Below are 17,968 nucleotides of genomic sequence, written 5' to 3' on the forward strand. Positions count from 1 at the left end.
TTTTTTTTTCTTTTTCTGAATTGCCGCTGGGTGTGAATTGTGCTTAAAAAGTTGCCTTATCTTCTCTGAAAAGCGTTCCGGACATTCAGCTGACATAAAACAACACTTTAATTAAACGAAAAAAACTATCCAGTGATGAAATGTTTTCTGTGTTGACAGAAAGAAAGAAAGACAGAAAGAGGCTGTTGCTGCCTATGTATCTCGCTTCAGCCAACGGCTCCGCCCACAACGCAGAGGCGAATTGCTAATGAGCTACTGCCGCTCTGCTGAAGCGAAGTCCCAGAAAACGGCACAGGTTTTGTGATTTTGGCTAAAAACGGCATAATCATCATTTAAAGACCACTGAGAATGTTTAAAAATAAATCAAAATATGATCGGAGTGGGACTTTAAAGAGGATTCACCTGTATTTCATGGAGAGATGGTGGTAAGTTGAATGTGGTCGGTTTGTGTTCACCTGTGTTCAGAAAAGAATGATGAAATAATCCAGAACCAGGAATTTATTTCTCTGAGGTTGTCAGTAGTAACACATGAAATACTCGCTATAGTGAACTAACACTGTAAAAAATAAAATCTTAAAAAAACAGTCAATGACTGTCAGCTATGGCTGCCAAACAAAATCCCAGAGGTGGAAAGTCCAGGTTCAGAAAGTAAAAGTCCTCAGTATTTTGTTCCAATCACCTGGATTTGCTAATTCAGCAGGAGAGAGAACTAATTAGTGAAATCAGTGTTAAATTAACTCTCCTGGGAGTTTATTTGGCTCCAGACTCAAGAGTGTTAAAGTTAATGAGATAATCAAGTGATTCATTGAGTGATGAAGACACCTGATGTTAACAAGCAGAATCACTGAAGGAGAAAAATCACACCATTATGGGGATCAGTGTTTGCTTTAGTTGGGCAGTTGACCTTTGAATCATTAACTTTAGATTTTGTTTGGCAGCTGTAACTGAGTTATAACAGCCAGATGAGCAAAGAGAACATGTGATCAGGTGGTGTTGGTTATATTTTAACATAATCATCATTTGACCTGAATCACTGAACTCATTTAGAACCTAATCTCTGACTTAAATGTATATTGGTCATTACAGCATCACTGTGATTCTACAGAATAAGATCCAGATTTTTTAATATAATCCAAATGTTTTTTTTTGGGGTTTTTTTGGGTTTTTTTTTAAAGAAAATCATTTATATAACATACTGAGGTAAAAATCCCCGATTTTAAGGTTAACACATTTTCTGTATACAACTTTCTTTTAAACATTTTTCCACCCACCACCCTCATAGGGATATAACAACAACATAAAAAATAAAAAAAATAAAAAAATAATAATAATAATAAATATATATATATATATATATATACATATATACACATACATATATATATATATATATATATATATACATATATATACACACACATATACATATATACATATACACATACACATACACATACACATACACATATACACATACACATAAAATAAAAGTAAATGAATAAATAAAGAAATAATTAAACAGCGTGAATACAGAACTTGATCTACAAGGTCATATCATTTTCCAATACCTAAAAGTAAAGGGCACCACAATTCATTAAAAAGATGTCCACGGTTATATTTCTCCAAAGTCAGTTTTTCTAATGGCAGAAATGAAGACAATTGGTCAAAAAAAGTCTTAAGAGATGGAGGGGAAACATTCTTCCAGTACAAAAGTATGCATTTTTTTTGCAAAATAAGATATCAAAATAAATAACCTGCATTTTTTCTGATCTAACTCTAAATTATCAATATCATTTAACAAATATAAGTCAAAATGCTTATCCAAAACTGACTGAGTAAAAGAGTGAATTGATCTCCAATAGCCTTTTAAAAAACATGTGTAAAAATGTTCCATCCATATTTTTACATCTCTGACAAACAGCTGGAATATCATTTGATATTTTATGCATTTTTAAAGGTGTTAAGTAGGTTTTGTGGATAAACTTAAAATTAGTCTCCTTAATCTTAATACTTGTGAATGGGAAATTAATTCTATTACAAATATTTACCCATACATCATCTTCAAAAGTTCTACTTAGATCTCTTTCCCATATTGTTTTTAAAGGTCGGAAAGAAGATTGAGATTCTTTTGTCAAAATATGATAACATTTAGAAATCATTCCTTTTATTGTGTCTACGAAAAAAAAATGTCCTCCAGTTCTGACAAAAAAAGCCGTATTTTTTCCCCCTTAATCAGAGAGTTAGTGACACTACGGATTTGTAGATATTTAAAAAATTGTTCATTAGAGATATCATATTCTGCTCTTAAGTCAATAAATGATTTTACTTGCATTTTTTCACTCAAAAGATCTTTAAAATATAATATACCAGAATTTAACAATTGACATATATTGCCTGAAGTAATTAAGGTGTTAAGATCTGGATTTAAAAAGATTGGAGAATATATAGAAGTACAAGAGACAATACCAATTTTCTTTCTACAGTCTTTCCAAGTTTGAAGAGTGTTAAGTACAGTGAAATGGTTATTCATATTTTTTATCTTTTCATAATGTTTTATAAATAACAAAGAGACAAGGGGCAGTGGTTCAAATGGATTTGATTCCATCTGGACCCACATGGATTCATGACTTTCTTTAGACCAAGAAATCAAATTCCTAATTTGGGCTGCCCAAAAATAGTATTGAAGGTTAGGTACATCTAAACCTCCCAGAGGTTCAGGCTTCATCAAAGTCAGCATACTAATCCGAGGCTTTTTATTGCTCCAGATGAATCTTGAAAGATGGCTATTAAGTGAGTTAAAAAAGTCTACTGGTAAGAAACATGGAAGCATTTAAAAAAAAAAAAAAAAGAAATCTTGGGAGGATATTCATTTTGATAAGGTTTATCCTACACTGTTAAAAATGTTCGTAATTTTAACAGTAAAAAACTGTAAAAAAGCAACGAAAATTTTTTTTAATTCCTTAACAGTATGTACCCTTACTATATACAGTGAAAAACTGTAATAGCTCTCACGGGACATTTCATGTAATTTTACATTAATATACTGTTAAATCTACGGATTTTGGAAGTACACTGTAAAAAAAAAACTTACCGTTGCATTTACCGTACCTTACCGTAAAAAATACGGTAGCAAATGTTTACTAATTTTACAAAGTTTTACATCATCGAACCAAAAATTACGGTGAAAAACTGCCAGCTGGTTGCCAGTACTTTACCGTAAAAAATACGGTATAAATATTTATGTTTTACAGCATTGAACTAAAGTTTACGGTAAAAAACTGGCAGCTGGTTGAAAGCGATTTACCGTAAAAAATACGGTAGTAATATTTTAGGTTTTACGGCAGTGATCTAAATATTACGGAAAAAAACTGGCAGCTGTGGTTGCCAGTACTTTACCGTAAAAAATACGGTAGAATTGTTTTTGCTTTTACGGCACTGAACTAAAGTTTACGGTAAAAAACTAGCAGCTTGCAAGTGCTTTACCGTAAAAAATACGGTAGTAATATTTTAGGTTTTATGGCATTGAACATTGAACTGAACTTTTATATAAAAAATAAAAATAAAAACCTGCCAGCTGTGGTTTCCTGTAATCTAATTATTGAGAATTACCAGAGGTTTAGACGTTGATGTTTTATTGAAAATAATAAAGTTTGAAGTTACCATTATGGAGATGAGTGTTTGCTTTAGTTGGGGTCTCTGACTGTTTAACTTTAGATTTACTTTGACTGCCTTAGCTGTGTGGTTATATAACACAAATGTTATGGCATGAAAATCAGAGTGAAAATGCAACCAGGTGATGATGGCAGGTTAATGATGTGATAATCGTCATATTGTGGCCTGATTCACTGACCCCATAAAGAGTCTTATCTCTCACTTTGATCAAAGTGATAATATTGATTATAATATTAAAAATAAATATTTCATTTTATTGAGTATAACATTTCTGCAAATGAGCAACAGATAATCTGAAGAACTTTAAAAATACATAGTGTAGAAAATAGGTTTTGAACTACTGCATGATTTAAACCAACACAGACATCAAGATTCAGTGTATGAATCTCAACAACGGTGACAATCAACACAATAATCAGATAAAACTCTGAACATCACAAAACAAGCTACTAAAAAGCTGCAACAAAAACAACATCAAAAATAAAAGCAGATATAATAATAAAAGAAAATACTAAGGCAATTCAGCATAATGTATTCCTGCTGCAATGCATGCTGGGAGATACTGATGAGTTTTGATTGGAGGCTCAATTAGGGCTGGGCGATTTAAATCGCGATATTGTTCTAGTCTCCCCTGCCTGTTTGCGTTGTCATATGAGCGCATAGATTTCTCCTAGCCAATCAGCAAAGATCAGGCTACGTCACTGATAGTCACATGATGGCATCTGACCAATCAGAAGTTGCGCGGAGCATTTCAAACTTCAGTGTCGTTCCGGAATTTGGAAAGTGAGGTTATGCGCTACTACCTACTCCCACATCAGCGCTAATAACTTCAAAACAAAAAATGGTGAGTTGATGAAAGTCACACATTCTATGGTTGAATAGTTGTGCAACATGTTGAGATAGCTGTTGTTTGTATAGATTTCTTGAAAGTATTGACATTTGTGGCATGAAAAATGGTGAGACCATATTTGATCATACGCCCTGTTCAGGTAAGATTAGCGCATGTCCATATTTAGACATACGCCCTATGCGTCTAGAAAAGCCGTACTAGGGTATTTTTTCTACAAATAATGCATTATAACCACAGTCTATGATTATAATGTAGGACAATAGTATTTACTAGTGCATTGGATGTTATCACAGGTTTGAATAACATTATAAAGTGATCCAGTGGGAAACGTAACACATTTATAGACATTTTCAAGCCATAGATATTGAAATATGTGTGGTTTTGGTCAGTTTTATGACCTTTATAACAGTTTTTAATACTTATAATGATATTTTGCACTTCTTATTATATATTTACCCTTTATGTGTAAGTTTTATGCCCTTGAAACAGTTTTTATCATAGTTAAATGCCATGTATTGGTGTTTTTTGTAATGTAATGTAATTATGTAATGTATTAAAATAAACATTTTTAATAATTTGAGTAATATTTCAAAGGATTTATATTTTTAGCACTTAAGTGTTATGACAGACCAGTCCAATGTTACTCACTTATTTTTCTTATTATTTATATTTCAGTAGATATGCACTTCACAGTTACTCAACAAATAACTCAAACTGGGCTTGATATTGACTCAAAAATGTCGCATCCCCGAAGGAGCTCAGCATCTCAAGGCAGCCTCAGCACTTCTGTTGCCATCCCCACACCTGTCCGGGGACACCGCAGCACAAATCCAGCAATCCATGTACGGTTTGACATGTCCCTGTTCCACGCCCCTGTCTACACAAACCGCCAGACCTGCAAGTACTGCAGCCGGAAGGGGAATATCATGAGGTCGAACGTGGTCTGCAGGCTCTGCAAGGTCCATCTGTGCCTCAATGCTGGCCGCAACTGCTTCCTTAAGTACCACAAAGCAGTGGCCTAATTCGCTGGACTTGAGAAAATTTGTTTTCCTAATAATAATTTAAAATGTTCCTAATAATAATTTAAAATGTTCCTAATAATAATTTAAAATGTTCCTAATAATAATTTAATTTAAAATGTTCCTAATAATAATTTAATTTAAAATGTTACTAATAATAATTTAAAATGTTACTAAATAAATATTTTTATGTTTGTAACAAGTTTATGTGTTTTTATTATATTTTTTATATATACACTTTTTAAGGGAAAAACATTACCCTAGACTGGCGAGGAACCATATATGGTAACTTCATTGCCCTTGATTTCCAACCTAAAAAAATAAAAAAACTCACAAATGTTTAGAAATCTTATAATATCCTCCAATAACACTCTATGGTTGAAATTTTTTATTTCCAAGTATTTCAATGAGTGCCCTATAAAGGGTTAAATATGTTGTTTGTCTGCTGTTATTGATTTTTAACAGTTAAATGAACAAAGTAAAATGTTATTTTATAGTGTTGGTTATGTTTTGACATAATCATGCTGTGATCTGAAAAAGCAAACTTATTGAGATAGTTTGGTTTAACTTGTTAACAGCTGTTTAGTGATTTTTCAGTCTATGATTATCAGTACTTATAATTCAAAATATTTAATAAACATTGTTCTGATCAAAAGTCTTTCAGAAAAATTCATTTAAAAAACAGACATCAATAATCAGCCTGTGAATCTCAACAATGGTGACAATAATAAAGCATGTTGCAGTGGCTGCCACCAATCACAACTCATTAATGGCTCCCATCATGCATTGCGGTATGAATAAATTATGATCTGAATTGTCTATGTAATTTACTTTTCCTAATTGAATTTTCTGCTCCTCACCATTGTTGAGATGCATAGACTGAATCATGACATCTGTGTGTGCCTAAAAGAATGATTTTTTTTTTAAACAACTTTTAAGAAATCATTTATATTATATCAAAAATGCTGGGCAGTTATGCAGATTCACTAACCAACAACATATATCGAAGTCAGAAAGAAGAATTTTAATGAGTTCAGTGACATCTGTGTGTGCCATCATTGATTCACAACTGCCATCACACGATTCTTTTTCTCTCTGATTTCCTAGCCATAATCAACATGACTTATAAACACAGAGTTACAGCAGGCAGAGAAAAACTAAAGATAGAAAGTCAACTAAACTAAAGCAGTCACTGATCTCTATCATGGTGACTTCAAATGAAACAATAAATCATCAACATCTAAACCTCTGTTAATTCTCAAACAGAACTGTAGACGTCTGACAGAAATAAAGTCAGTCTGGTTAGTAATAAGTGAAGCTGGTAATGCTGTTTGTGGAGTTGTTTAATCCTCCTCTGCTGAGATCTTCACAGATTTAATGTTTTTTCTCTTCAGTTGATTTCATCTAAGGCTGTGGCTGAAGTCAGTTGTAGTTCTTGTGTTTCTGCTCGTCTCTTTTTTCTGTTCCTGTTGTTTCTCTAAATGGACATTCCCAGAATTCCCTGTGTGACACTTCACATTTGATGCTATTTCATTTAAATAATTATGTTTCTTCTTGGTTTTTGTTATCAGTTTTATACATTTGGGGTTTATATTAAATCATATATTGTTTAATGAATGTTTATGGCATTATTTGGAGTCGTGTGTGTGTCACCATGATGGTGTTTTGTGTTTGTGTGTATGAGACTGTGCACCTTCTAAACTTTTTTTTTTTTGCCACTTGTGTTATTATGATGGTTATCAGTATATTACAAAGATATAAAGCAGACTTTAATACTTCAGTGAAATTTAATGATAACATTTATTGGTTTATGTAATATAACGGTTGTCCCGTGAAAACTAAAAGGTTCCTACTGTATTTTTTATGGTAAAGTACTGGGAACCACAGCTGATGTTTGTTTTTTTACCACACATTTAAATCCTGCTGAAGGTTTTTTTTTACATTGTGTTTTTTTGCCCGTAAATTTAAATCCCGTAAAACATAAAAGGTTGCTACCTTATTTTTTACGGTAAAATACTGGCAACCACAGCTGCCGGTTTTTTACCGTAAATTTCACGGGTTTTTTTTAACAGTGTACCCAATAGTGATAACGGTAAGGAGATCCATTTCGATAAATCCAATTTCACCTTATCTACCAGGGGAATATAATTTTCTTTAACTAAATTATCCAATTCTGGAGTAATTTGAAGCCTTTTGGTGTTAGGTTAAACCCACTAGCAGAAAATAGTTCTTCAGTTGGTGTTGTGTATAAAAAAAGTGCATTGGACTTATAAAAATGTATCTTATATCCTGAATAGCTACCGAATTCTTTAACTGTGTTCAGGAGGTGGGAGACAGAGTTATCAGGATCAGTGATATACAAAAGAGTGTCATCGGCATATAAAGATATTTTATGTTCAACAGACACAGTCTTAAAACCTTGAATTTTTATGTTATCTCTAATAAGTGAAGCCAATGGTTCAATCACCATGGCAAAAAGTAAAGGTGACAGAGGGCACGCCTGCCTTGTTCCTCTAGCTAAAGCAAATGATTTAGAACAGTAACCATTAGTTATAACCGCCGCTTTCGGGCTGTTGTAAATACTCCTTATCCAGTCAATAAAGTTATTTCCCACTTTAAATTTCTTCAGGACAGCAAATAGAAAATCCCATTCTACCCTATCAAAAGCCTTCTCTGCATCTAAAGATAAGAGCAGAGAAGGCTTCTGGTAGTTGTTAATCTCATTTATTACATTCAGGGTTCTCCTTATATTATCTGCTGCATATCTCCCTTTTATAAAACCTGACTGGTCTGGTTTTATTAATTTAGGTAAGATTAACTCCTGCCTTCTAGCTAGGAGTTTCGTAATGATCTTATAATCATGATCTAACAAACTTATAGGCCTATAAGAAGAGCATTGTAGAGGATCTCTGCTAGCCTGGCAAGCCAGACCTACATCAAGATGTTAGGTCTGGAAACTCACCATAGACACGGCTCACTCCGAGAGGCGGGATAAACGGCTGTCTTTCAAATTCCCTCTGCATGCAATAGGACAGCGCTTCAACCAACCAGAGCGTTTTCCCAACAGTGGAGCTAATGTTAGTTGATAGATTCAACTTTTGCCATATCTGGCCGGCAAAACGACGAACACATCTTCCTTTTTTTAAGAATGACTTAAGTGCCGTTCTTTGCTCTTTTCTCAAAGAAAAGCTTAACTACAAGTCCTCCAGAGTCGCAACCAAAGCCGATTCGAAAGACCGCTGTTCTCCAGCAGCAGCCGTCATTCTTTGTTTTCAAGTGGCAGGGGGAACCGTCGCAATTCTGTCGTCATATGTTAAGCCCGCCCCACCTACTCTATACGCGACGTGATTGGCCTGACCCAATGTAGGTTTTTGCAGCTCGAAAGTCTATGGAGAGTTGCTAGACTACCCTGGCTGCAAAATACATTTTGCTGCCGCTAGGGTGCGTCTAGATTTCTAGGCTAGATCTCTGCCACTTTTAAGTAAAACACTTATATGAGCCAAATTCATTGATTGAGGAAGTATTTTTTCCTTACAAAAATTCACCATTGGCATAAAAATAGACCGAATATCTTGCCAAAACTCTTTATAAAAGTCTACTGAAAAACCGTCTGGCCCTGGGCTTTTATTTAACGGCATGGGATGTATTGTAGACAGTACTTCCGCTTCTGTAAATGGTGAGATTATAAGATCAATTGGTCTGATGCTGAGACTTCAGGTAGATTAATTGTGCTAAGATAATCCTCCAGTTTTTCCTGTGAATACCCCATTTCAGAATTATAAAGGTTATTATAAAAATAAAAAAAAGTTTGATTGATTTCTCCAGGATGGTATGTTATTTTATTATCTCTGGAGTATATAGCTTTTATAATTTTCTCGGCTTGCTCTTTCTTTATTTGATAAGCTAATAATTTACCTGGTTTGTTCCCAAACTCGTAATCTCTTTGTCTAATATAATTCATTTTTTGTATGGTCTCTTCAGATATTATAGAGTTCAGATTTCCTTTAGCAATAATTAATTGTTTCCAGTTGTCCTCAGTAGGAGCTTCTTTATGAAGGTTTTCCCTTTGTACAACCTCTTTCTCTATCTCTTTTCTTTTATTTAATTTTTTTACGATTTTAAAATGAAATGTACGAGATAAGGAGGCCTCTTAGCTTTTGCTGCTTCCCAAACAGTATTAGGCTCTACCGAAGCATCGTTATTAATCATTATCTTTAAGAAGAAAAGAATCAAACCTCCATCGTTTAAAGGTAAACCTTTTCTGAGCGCATTTGACCTTCAAATGAATTCTTGCATGGTCTGAAAGGACAATTGGATTTATACTACACTTAGATATCATATACATACAATTAGAGGGAACAAAAAAATTGTCTAATCGAGAGTAGGAATTATGCACATTTGAAAAAAAAGTATAATCTCTGACATTAGGATGTAAATCCTGCCAAACATCAATTAGACCACTTTCTGCACATAATCCGAGGAGGGTCTTCGTGGATCTGGGATTGGAAATCTTAGTTTGATTGGATTTGTCTCTTGTACCTAAAGTTACATTGAAATCCCCTCCCATAATTCCCAAACCTTTACAATTCTCATTAAATAATAATATCATATCGGAAAAAAAAGACGGCTCATCTACATTAGGAGCATATATATTTAGCAAGGTAATTGGGGCTTCATTAAGGGTGCCTGAAATCAAAACAAACCTGCCATTTGGATCAGTTATCAATTTACTCAAAATAAAATGTACTTTACGATTTAGTAAAATACATGTTCCTCTACTATGAGATTTAAATGATGAGAAATAAACTTGGCCTACCCAGTCTGTTTTAAGTTTGGAGTGTTCAAAGTCAGATAAATAAGTTTCTTGTAAAAAGACAATGTCTGCTTTATCGTCCTTCAAAACTGATAACATTTTTATCCTTTTAATCCGATTACCTAAACCTTGGACATTCCAGGAAAAAAATATTCAAATAATTTATATTGAATGCCATTCAACAAAGGTATTGCTTGTTACATATCCCTTTAGTACGTACCCCTGTAAACCAGTAACTGTATGGCTGTTCTTAATTATTATTCTGAAAAGAAAAACACAAAACAAAATATTAAAGACTGAAATAACAAGAAAATCCCTGATCCGTCCTAAGTAAGGATAAACCAGAAACATAATAGTCCCATAATACACACACACAAAAAAATATATATATATAAAAAATCCCTAAACCCTCCCAAAAGTCTTCTATTAGGCCAAAGGAAGTAAAGAATACACAATATAACTAAAACAAGTCGACTGAAAAGGAAAGGAGACACTGCCAGAGGCATGTCTTCCTAAATCACTGGCGACTTGGAGCACCTTACGTCAGTGCTAATTATAGATTATTACAAGGGACCAATAATACTAATAATAACAAAAACAATCCATAAATAGGCCAAAACAATAACAGTCCTTTTGACACTTAGGGCTCCCTATTTTGGAAGTCCTCTTAGGCCAACTTGGTACGGTCCACTTGTATTATTTTATTTCATTTTTCACCCAGTTCAACAGTTCTGGAGCAGGAAGCAATCCAGTCGAAAACATCTGAGCTTCCCCAACGATTGGTGTTGTATTATTTTTTTTTGCTGTGACAGTTCATAATCAGTCTCATAACAAAAAAAAAATAACAAAAAAAAAAAATTTGCAGATCGCCGATCAGACTCTTCCAAAGAAAACACTCCGATATACAGAAAATACCAAACTTGTCCCTTAACCCATGTGTTTCAGGAGTAGGGTTGAAGAACACTGCTTTAAATAAAGCAATACACTGCATAACATCAGTGTTTCTCTGCTCATCCTGGACTGAAGCTCAGGCTCTACTCTTCAACACAATGGTGACACACAAACAGACAATACAGAAACACTTTAAACCCCAACAGAACATTAAACACTAACAGATCTCTCAAGATATCAGCATCTTCACTTATTACAATCCAGACTTTATTTCTTTCATACTAAAGCTCTTATTGAGAATTAACAGAGGTTGAAGTTGCTGTTTTATTGAAAATAATAAAGTTGGCTTTAGTTGTGCTCTTGACTCTTGAATTTTTAACATTACACAGCAAAATCCCCAGTGTTAAATCAACACTGCTCAGAGCAAATATGGTCCCACTCTACAGAGTGTTAAAGTAACACTAAAGCAGTGTTAAAGTTAATGGGATAATTAAGTGATTAATTGAGTGATGATTGAACATTAGTGATGAACACCTGCAGTTAACAAGCAGAATCACTGAAGAAAAGAGAAACACAAGAACTACAACTGACTTTTAGTCACAGCCTTAGATTAAATCAACTAAAGATAAAAAGAAGAGATTCAATCTGTGAAGATCTCAGCAGAGGAGGATTAAACAACTCCACAAACAGCATTACCAGCTTCACTTATTACTAACCAGACTGACTTTATTTCTGTCAGACGTCTACAGTTCTTATTGAGAATTAACTGAGGTTTAGATGTTGATGTTTTAAAATCACCATTTAAAAATCACCATTATGGTGAACAGTGTTGCCTTTAATTGTGCAATTTGACTCTTGACTTCTTATGGGAGTTTATGGTCTTTGTAACAGTGTTTACTTATACACAGTGGTTAAATTGGGCCGGGGCTCTCCGGGGCTCAGCCCCGGCACACGAGCCTGCTCGTTTGTGTCCTGATGTGCCTGTTTACAGTCAGTTGCCTAATGGAAATTATGTCACATCAAATTTGATGAAAGTGATGCTTTTGAAAACATATTTCTGACAATAAATGAAAGATTTTTTAAATGGCATGTCTATTTTGTCTCGGCGGAACTGAGATGAGAACAATCGGAACACGGCCGTATTCTTGTTCAGCTGCTTAATCTCGTTGTCAGTCGACCATGATCGCGCACCGCTCGCACATGCCATGCGCATCTTAGGCTACTACTCAAAACTCCGACACAGATAAATGTACGCAGCAATATATAATGAATGTTCCCGGGAGATCCGTAGTTGCGCAGGATGTGGAAGCGCGCAAAAGTTCCAGAACCTTCAACCGCCTTAAACAATAAATAAATAAAAACTCACGAGCTGCTGGCCGCCGCTGGAGATCAATTTTGTCAAGTTCAGCACAACGTTGGTTGTACAAAAAGTGCCCTGGCCTTGAACAACAAGGTAAGGAAAATATGTTTGGCACATTGTATGGGTCACTATGTCATAACAAGGTAATACAATGTGTAATCAAGTGATGTCAATTCCAGCGTTATGGACGTGACATGCAGTAAAAACTTGAAATATAAATTCTCAGAAAATGCATTTAATACCAATATATTAAAAATGTTTATATCAATACTCCCTTAATAAAGGAGTCCAGACATTAGAAAAATATCAGTCTACACATGCGTTTAATATTTAATATGAGGGAAATAGGCTACACATGCCATGGACGTGACACAAAAAATCTTTAACTTTTAGGTGGCAAAATATTTTTTTTTGTAATTCTGTGAATTACACTGTGCAAACCACAAGTAATACTAGGCTACCCACCGGATAGTCTCCACAGAACATAACATATTCATTTTATTCAGGGCCGCGGGAAGTGGGGGTGCTGTTTTCACAGAATTGTAAATGCAACGCATGTTTGTTCATTAAAATGTATAAATTTTTAGCATTTAGTCATTTATTTGTAATAAACACTTTTAGTGGGCTATTTAAAAATTGTTATTTATATGTTAAATTATGTTTTTAAAACATAAGCGCAGAGCGTTACGTAATAGTGTCTCGAAATAATGTGTGTTTCGAAAGAATTTGTCCGCAGCTGCTCAAAAAAAAAAAAAAAAAAGAAAAACCCCAGTCAAAAACCCCACTGTCAGTGTTTTGTAAGGAACAGGCAAATATGTTAAATATAGCAGGAGACATTTTAATTGTTTACTATTAAAACAGTTATTTTTTATGTCAGTGTCGGCTAGACAGATGAAGTTGACGACTCGCGATCTTCGCAGCGGCAGAGAGAAATGCACATTTCATACGAATTACATAAGCAGCGCAGTCTGTTTTCTTTCGTTTTGAATTGTTCTGCTTAAAAGTAGACATTTCAAGCTATCTATATGTCTCAGGTCTGTGAGGCAATAGGCTTATAGGCCCACGCTGAGTTTCGGTTCATTTATGAGACGAGCTCCAGGTTCGCCAACGCCTCGATCCGTGTCCTGATTATCGATTTTCTAATAGCCAAGTATATAATATATTTACTTCTTATTTATTAAATCCAGACAATTGGTTGATGAAACATCGATTCAAATTAAGATACAATTAATACAAAACGAAATTAAATTTAAAGACAGGCTTTGTGCTTTCAGTTTGAGGTCTCTGTGAAAGTTTTAAAACATTCTTTTAGTGCCGCTTTAGAGCGCTCACGTCCCTAACAGAGAACTGTCTGTAACATTTTTTGTGTGTGTGTGTGTGTGTGTGTGAAATACATTTTTTTTAAAAATGCAACTTAGTCCAGTGCCACTTAGGCTATATATGTTTTTTCTTCCTCGTGGCGCATTTTTTGACTGATATGCGACTCCGGAGCGACTTATAAAATAGGCTACGGTAAGTTATTTATTCTTTTTGTGCAAATGTCACATAAAGTCCCATCCTTTAAGGATTAATTTATGTCCCGTTGACCGGTCCATTGCATTACGAATAAAAGCAGAATCAATAAAGTCAAAAATGTGATGTGCAGAGTTTTATAGTCTTGATATTGTTTCTTATTCAAAAGTGGCGACGCACCTTTTTTTCTCAGAATTGCGAGATATGAAGTCAGAATTGTGAGAAATAAAGTCGCAATTCTGAGAAATAAAGTCGCAATTCTGAGTAATAAAGTCGCAATTGGGAGATATAAAGTAAGAATTGCATGATATTCGTCGAAATTTCGTGTTATAAAATCAGAATTGTGAGATATAAACTATTCTGAGGTAAAAAAAAATATATATATATAGAAAGCTTGAAATGTCTTCTTTTAAACAGAACAATTCAAAAAGTAAACAGACTGCTGCATGTGTAATTTTTTAGAAAACACTTGTTAATTAATAAACAATTAAAATGTCTCCTTGCTATATTTTACATATTCATAATCATTACTTTTGCCGGTTCTTTGTGACAGCTTTTAGGCCTTTATTGGCAGCGCCACCCTTACATGTTACATGAACGCGTCACCACCGCATCAGCACCGAAAACAGGAGATTTTTCAATCCCTGTTTTGGCAGGGGAAAACTGATCAGAAAATGTAACGAAACATTGTAGAAATGTAGTGGAGTAGAAAGTATAATAATTGCTGCAAAATGTAAGTCAAAAGTAGCCTATGCACTATTGATTCTACTTATGTAAAGTACAGATATGTGAAAAATTTACTTAAATAAAGTAACAAAGTATTTGTACTTCGTTACATTCCACCACTGCTGATTAATAGTAATGTAAATGCTAAATGTCCTAATACCTGTTAATACTAGCTACAACAATGCAAAGTATTTGCTCTTAACCTTGCAGTTTTTCACATATCATGTAACACTCAATTTCTCCATTTCTTTGCACAAAACTCTCCAGAAATTGCCATTTAATGTTGTTTTTTTTGTTGTTGTTTTTTCGGGGGAGCATACCCCCGGACCCCCCTAGGGAGAGCCCCCCCCACATAATAAATCCCAATTTAACCCCTGCTTATACACATAATTTGTTGCAAGGAAAGCCAGACTCAAAGACAGTCAGGTGATAGGCCTATAGTTTTCAACATCATAAAGTTTACAAATTTTATCATTTGACTGAAAGTGGTTATTTGTTATTAATATATATTTTTTAACAACATTGACTTCTTCAGATCAGACATCAAGCTGATTTTTTTATTTTTATTATTATTATTGGGAAAGTAATCTTTGGACAAACACACAGACATCAAGAATCCACATATGAATCTCAACAATGGTGACATGCTTTGTATGCCGCAATGCATTCTGGGAGGCACCATAGTATAAAACGCTTGGCCCCCAGCATGCATTGCAGCATGAAGCATGTCACCATTGTTGAGATTCATATGCTGCTTCTTGATGTCTGTTTGTTCCAAAAAAAAATTTCCAAAAAATTCAGCAATGTATATAAAAATCAAAATGTCTGCTCTGTATCAAGAAAGGTGTAAGCTATTTTTTAATAACAAATGACGACTTATGGTCAGGGAAAAGATTAGTGAATCACTCTACTTTATAATAATGAAAACTAAACCACCTGAACGCCTTTGTTTTTGGCATTCTTTGTAACAAATGATGTGCTTTGGTAAATACTGTTACAAAGACCAAAATTGTACTTAAAATGCCAAGATTCACACTGCCCAACTAAAGGAAACACCGATCACCATAATGGTGGCCAAACATTTTAAAACATCAACATCTAAACCTCTGTTCATAGACGTCTGCCAGAAATAAAGTCAGTCTGGTTAGTAATAAGTGAAGCTGGTAATGCTGTTTGTGGAGTTGTTTAATCCTCCTCTGCTGAGATCTACACAGATTGAATCTCATCTTTTTATCTTTAGTTGATTCAATGTGACTGTGACTGGAAGTCAGTTGTAGTTCTTGTGTTTCTCTTTCCTTCAGTGATTCTGCTTGTTAACTGCAGGTGTTCATCACTAATGTTCAATCATCACTCAATTAATCACTTAATTATCTTGTAAGGCCCGCTATATTTGGTCCAATCTCCGGTTCGCCAATACACGGGGAAGGTTGTCACGTGTTCTGTCCTCACTCATGCAAAGTATTGGTTGGTTAAATTTGCAATACATTAATCATATGTATTTACTCGTGAATTCATCTGACTCCATAAATGAAAGGTTTTAATAATATCTGTGCCTCACTAAAAGTGAGCGAATGTTTGACTATTCCTTTTAACCATTAAATAAACAATGTCAAAATCAGTTAAAATAATCACATTGTAGCAATTTAATATTTCAGATATCAGAGATCAATTCCACAATCAATTCAAATATCTAGAACATGGTTATACATTGGTTACACCAAAGAATCTTACCCAGCTTGTACCTGAGATAGAGAGAGAGAAAGGGAAAGAGAGAGAGAGAGAGAGAGAGAGAGAGAGAGAGACATACAGACAGACAGAGAGAGAGAGAGAAACCACCTATCCAATTCCACGTCCAGCCAAGAAGAAGAAGAAGCCAGAGAGAGTCAGAACACCTTCCTTTATCCTCTGACCAGGTGACAAGGGGGATGGGGAAGGCCACCCTCAAATGGCTTCTATCCCACAGAAGGGGGGTTGCCTTATCTCTAAACCAGTTTTCTATGAACTTCTATAAACCTTATTTCCTTTTATTTTATCTATCTGGATATGATATATCTGTACCACTCACTTTGAGACATTTCAAATGACACCAAAAACATAACAGTCAATGTTGAATATTCACATTAAACCATGTTCTTGTGTGAGTTCCTAGTTTCTGAGAGGAAGAAAGGCTGTATTGGGGGAGGTCAAATGTTAATCAGCCAGCAGGGCCCTTTTGTCCCATAAATCAGGCCTCAACCAGTATTTTCAGTCTTACAGTTTCCCTCCTTGATCCCGTGGGTCACATTCCGATGAACACTTACGGGGTCACAGTAAGACGTTTGTTATAATCCTTGAAGATGTAGCACAAAAATTGTCTTTGCAATGTTGCCATCTGTAGAAGCTCAGTGGGCTGTGTTCACCTGCAGAACACCTGTTCCCACCAGGTGTATAGCTTGAGTCCAGCGGGTGGATGAATGCGTTCAGGTTCTCTTCCTGTAATCCTGTGACGTGAGCAAAGTTCATAGAGTCAATCTGGACCTTTTGTGACTTGTTCAGTTGACGTGTCATTCCTTCAGGGAGAAACTTCCGCTTCCCTGGCACCTTCTCCACGATGATGATCTGACCCTTCTTGACCAACCCTGTCACCTCCAGCGGTACGGTTGTCTGGGCAGACCTCAGTGGATGAAGGGCTTCTCCTTTGGTCCACACTGCTTTGTGTGCGACACCTGAAAAGCATCTTAAATGTCCGCTTCACGATTGAGCACATATGAACTTACAGTCGTCAGGAAATGCAGAGGAACGCATAATGCAATAAGGAAAAATCATGTCATGTTCAATGTAAAATACCATGTTCATGTCAGCAATTGTGAGTGGTACGTTTGGTCTCATTAATTACCTGATTTTTAAATTACCACGTCAATAGTACTCCTATAGAGGGTCAAGGAAGGACAAAGGAAGATCTTACAAGCTCTTACCCTGTTTCTTAGAAACATTTAAATAAATGGCATTCTAACAAAACAACCAGTGCTATTTTGGTGTAACCAAACATAGAGATTCAATTGAATTGATGTCCAAATACATTGTTGCAAGTAAAATGGACAATATACAAATATGCAGATAAGTTTCAGAAATGTTTTTCTGAATTA

At 34.9% G+C, this 17,968-nt stretch overlaps 1 protein-coding gene across 3 annotated transcripts in view; it reads left to right on the forward strand.

The window, feature by feature from the left end:
• Positions 1 to 17,968, forward strand: part of LOC309493636 (complement C3-like) — a 233,196-nt gene that overhangs the window by 27,641 nt on the left and 187,587 nt on the right. For 2 of the 3 annotated variants that reach the window (XM_082162783.1, XM_082162785.1), the window contains exon 26: positions 386 to 425. The exons of the other annotated variant lie outside the window; for it this stretch is intronic. In XM_082162783.1, coding sequence (XP_082018909.1) covers positions 386 to 425 — 40 coding nt within the window. The remainder of the gene's footprint in view (positions 1 to 385; positions 426 to 17,968) is intronic. 3 annotated transcript variants of the gene reach the window in all.

The sequence above is a fragment of the Leuciscus leuciscus genome (assembly GCF_965113295.1).
Source record: "Leuciscus leuciscus genome assembly, chromosome: 3".
In the NCBI taxonomy this organism is placed as follows: domain Eukaryota; kingdom Metazoa; phylum Chordata; class Actinopteri; order Cypriniformes; family Leuciscidae; genus Leuciscus; species Leuciscus leuciscus.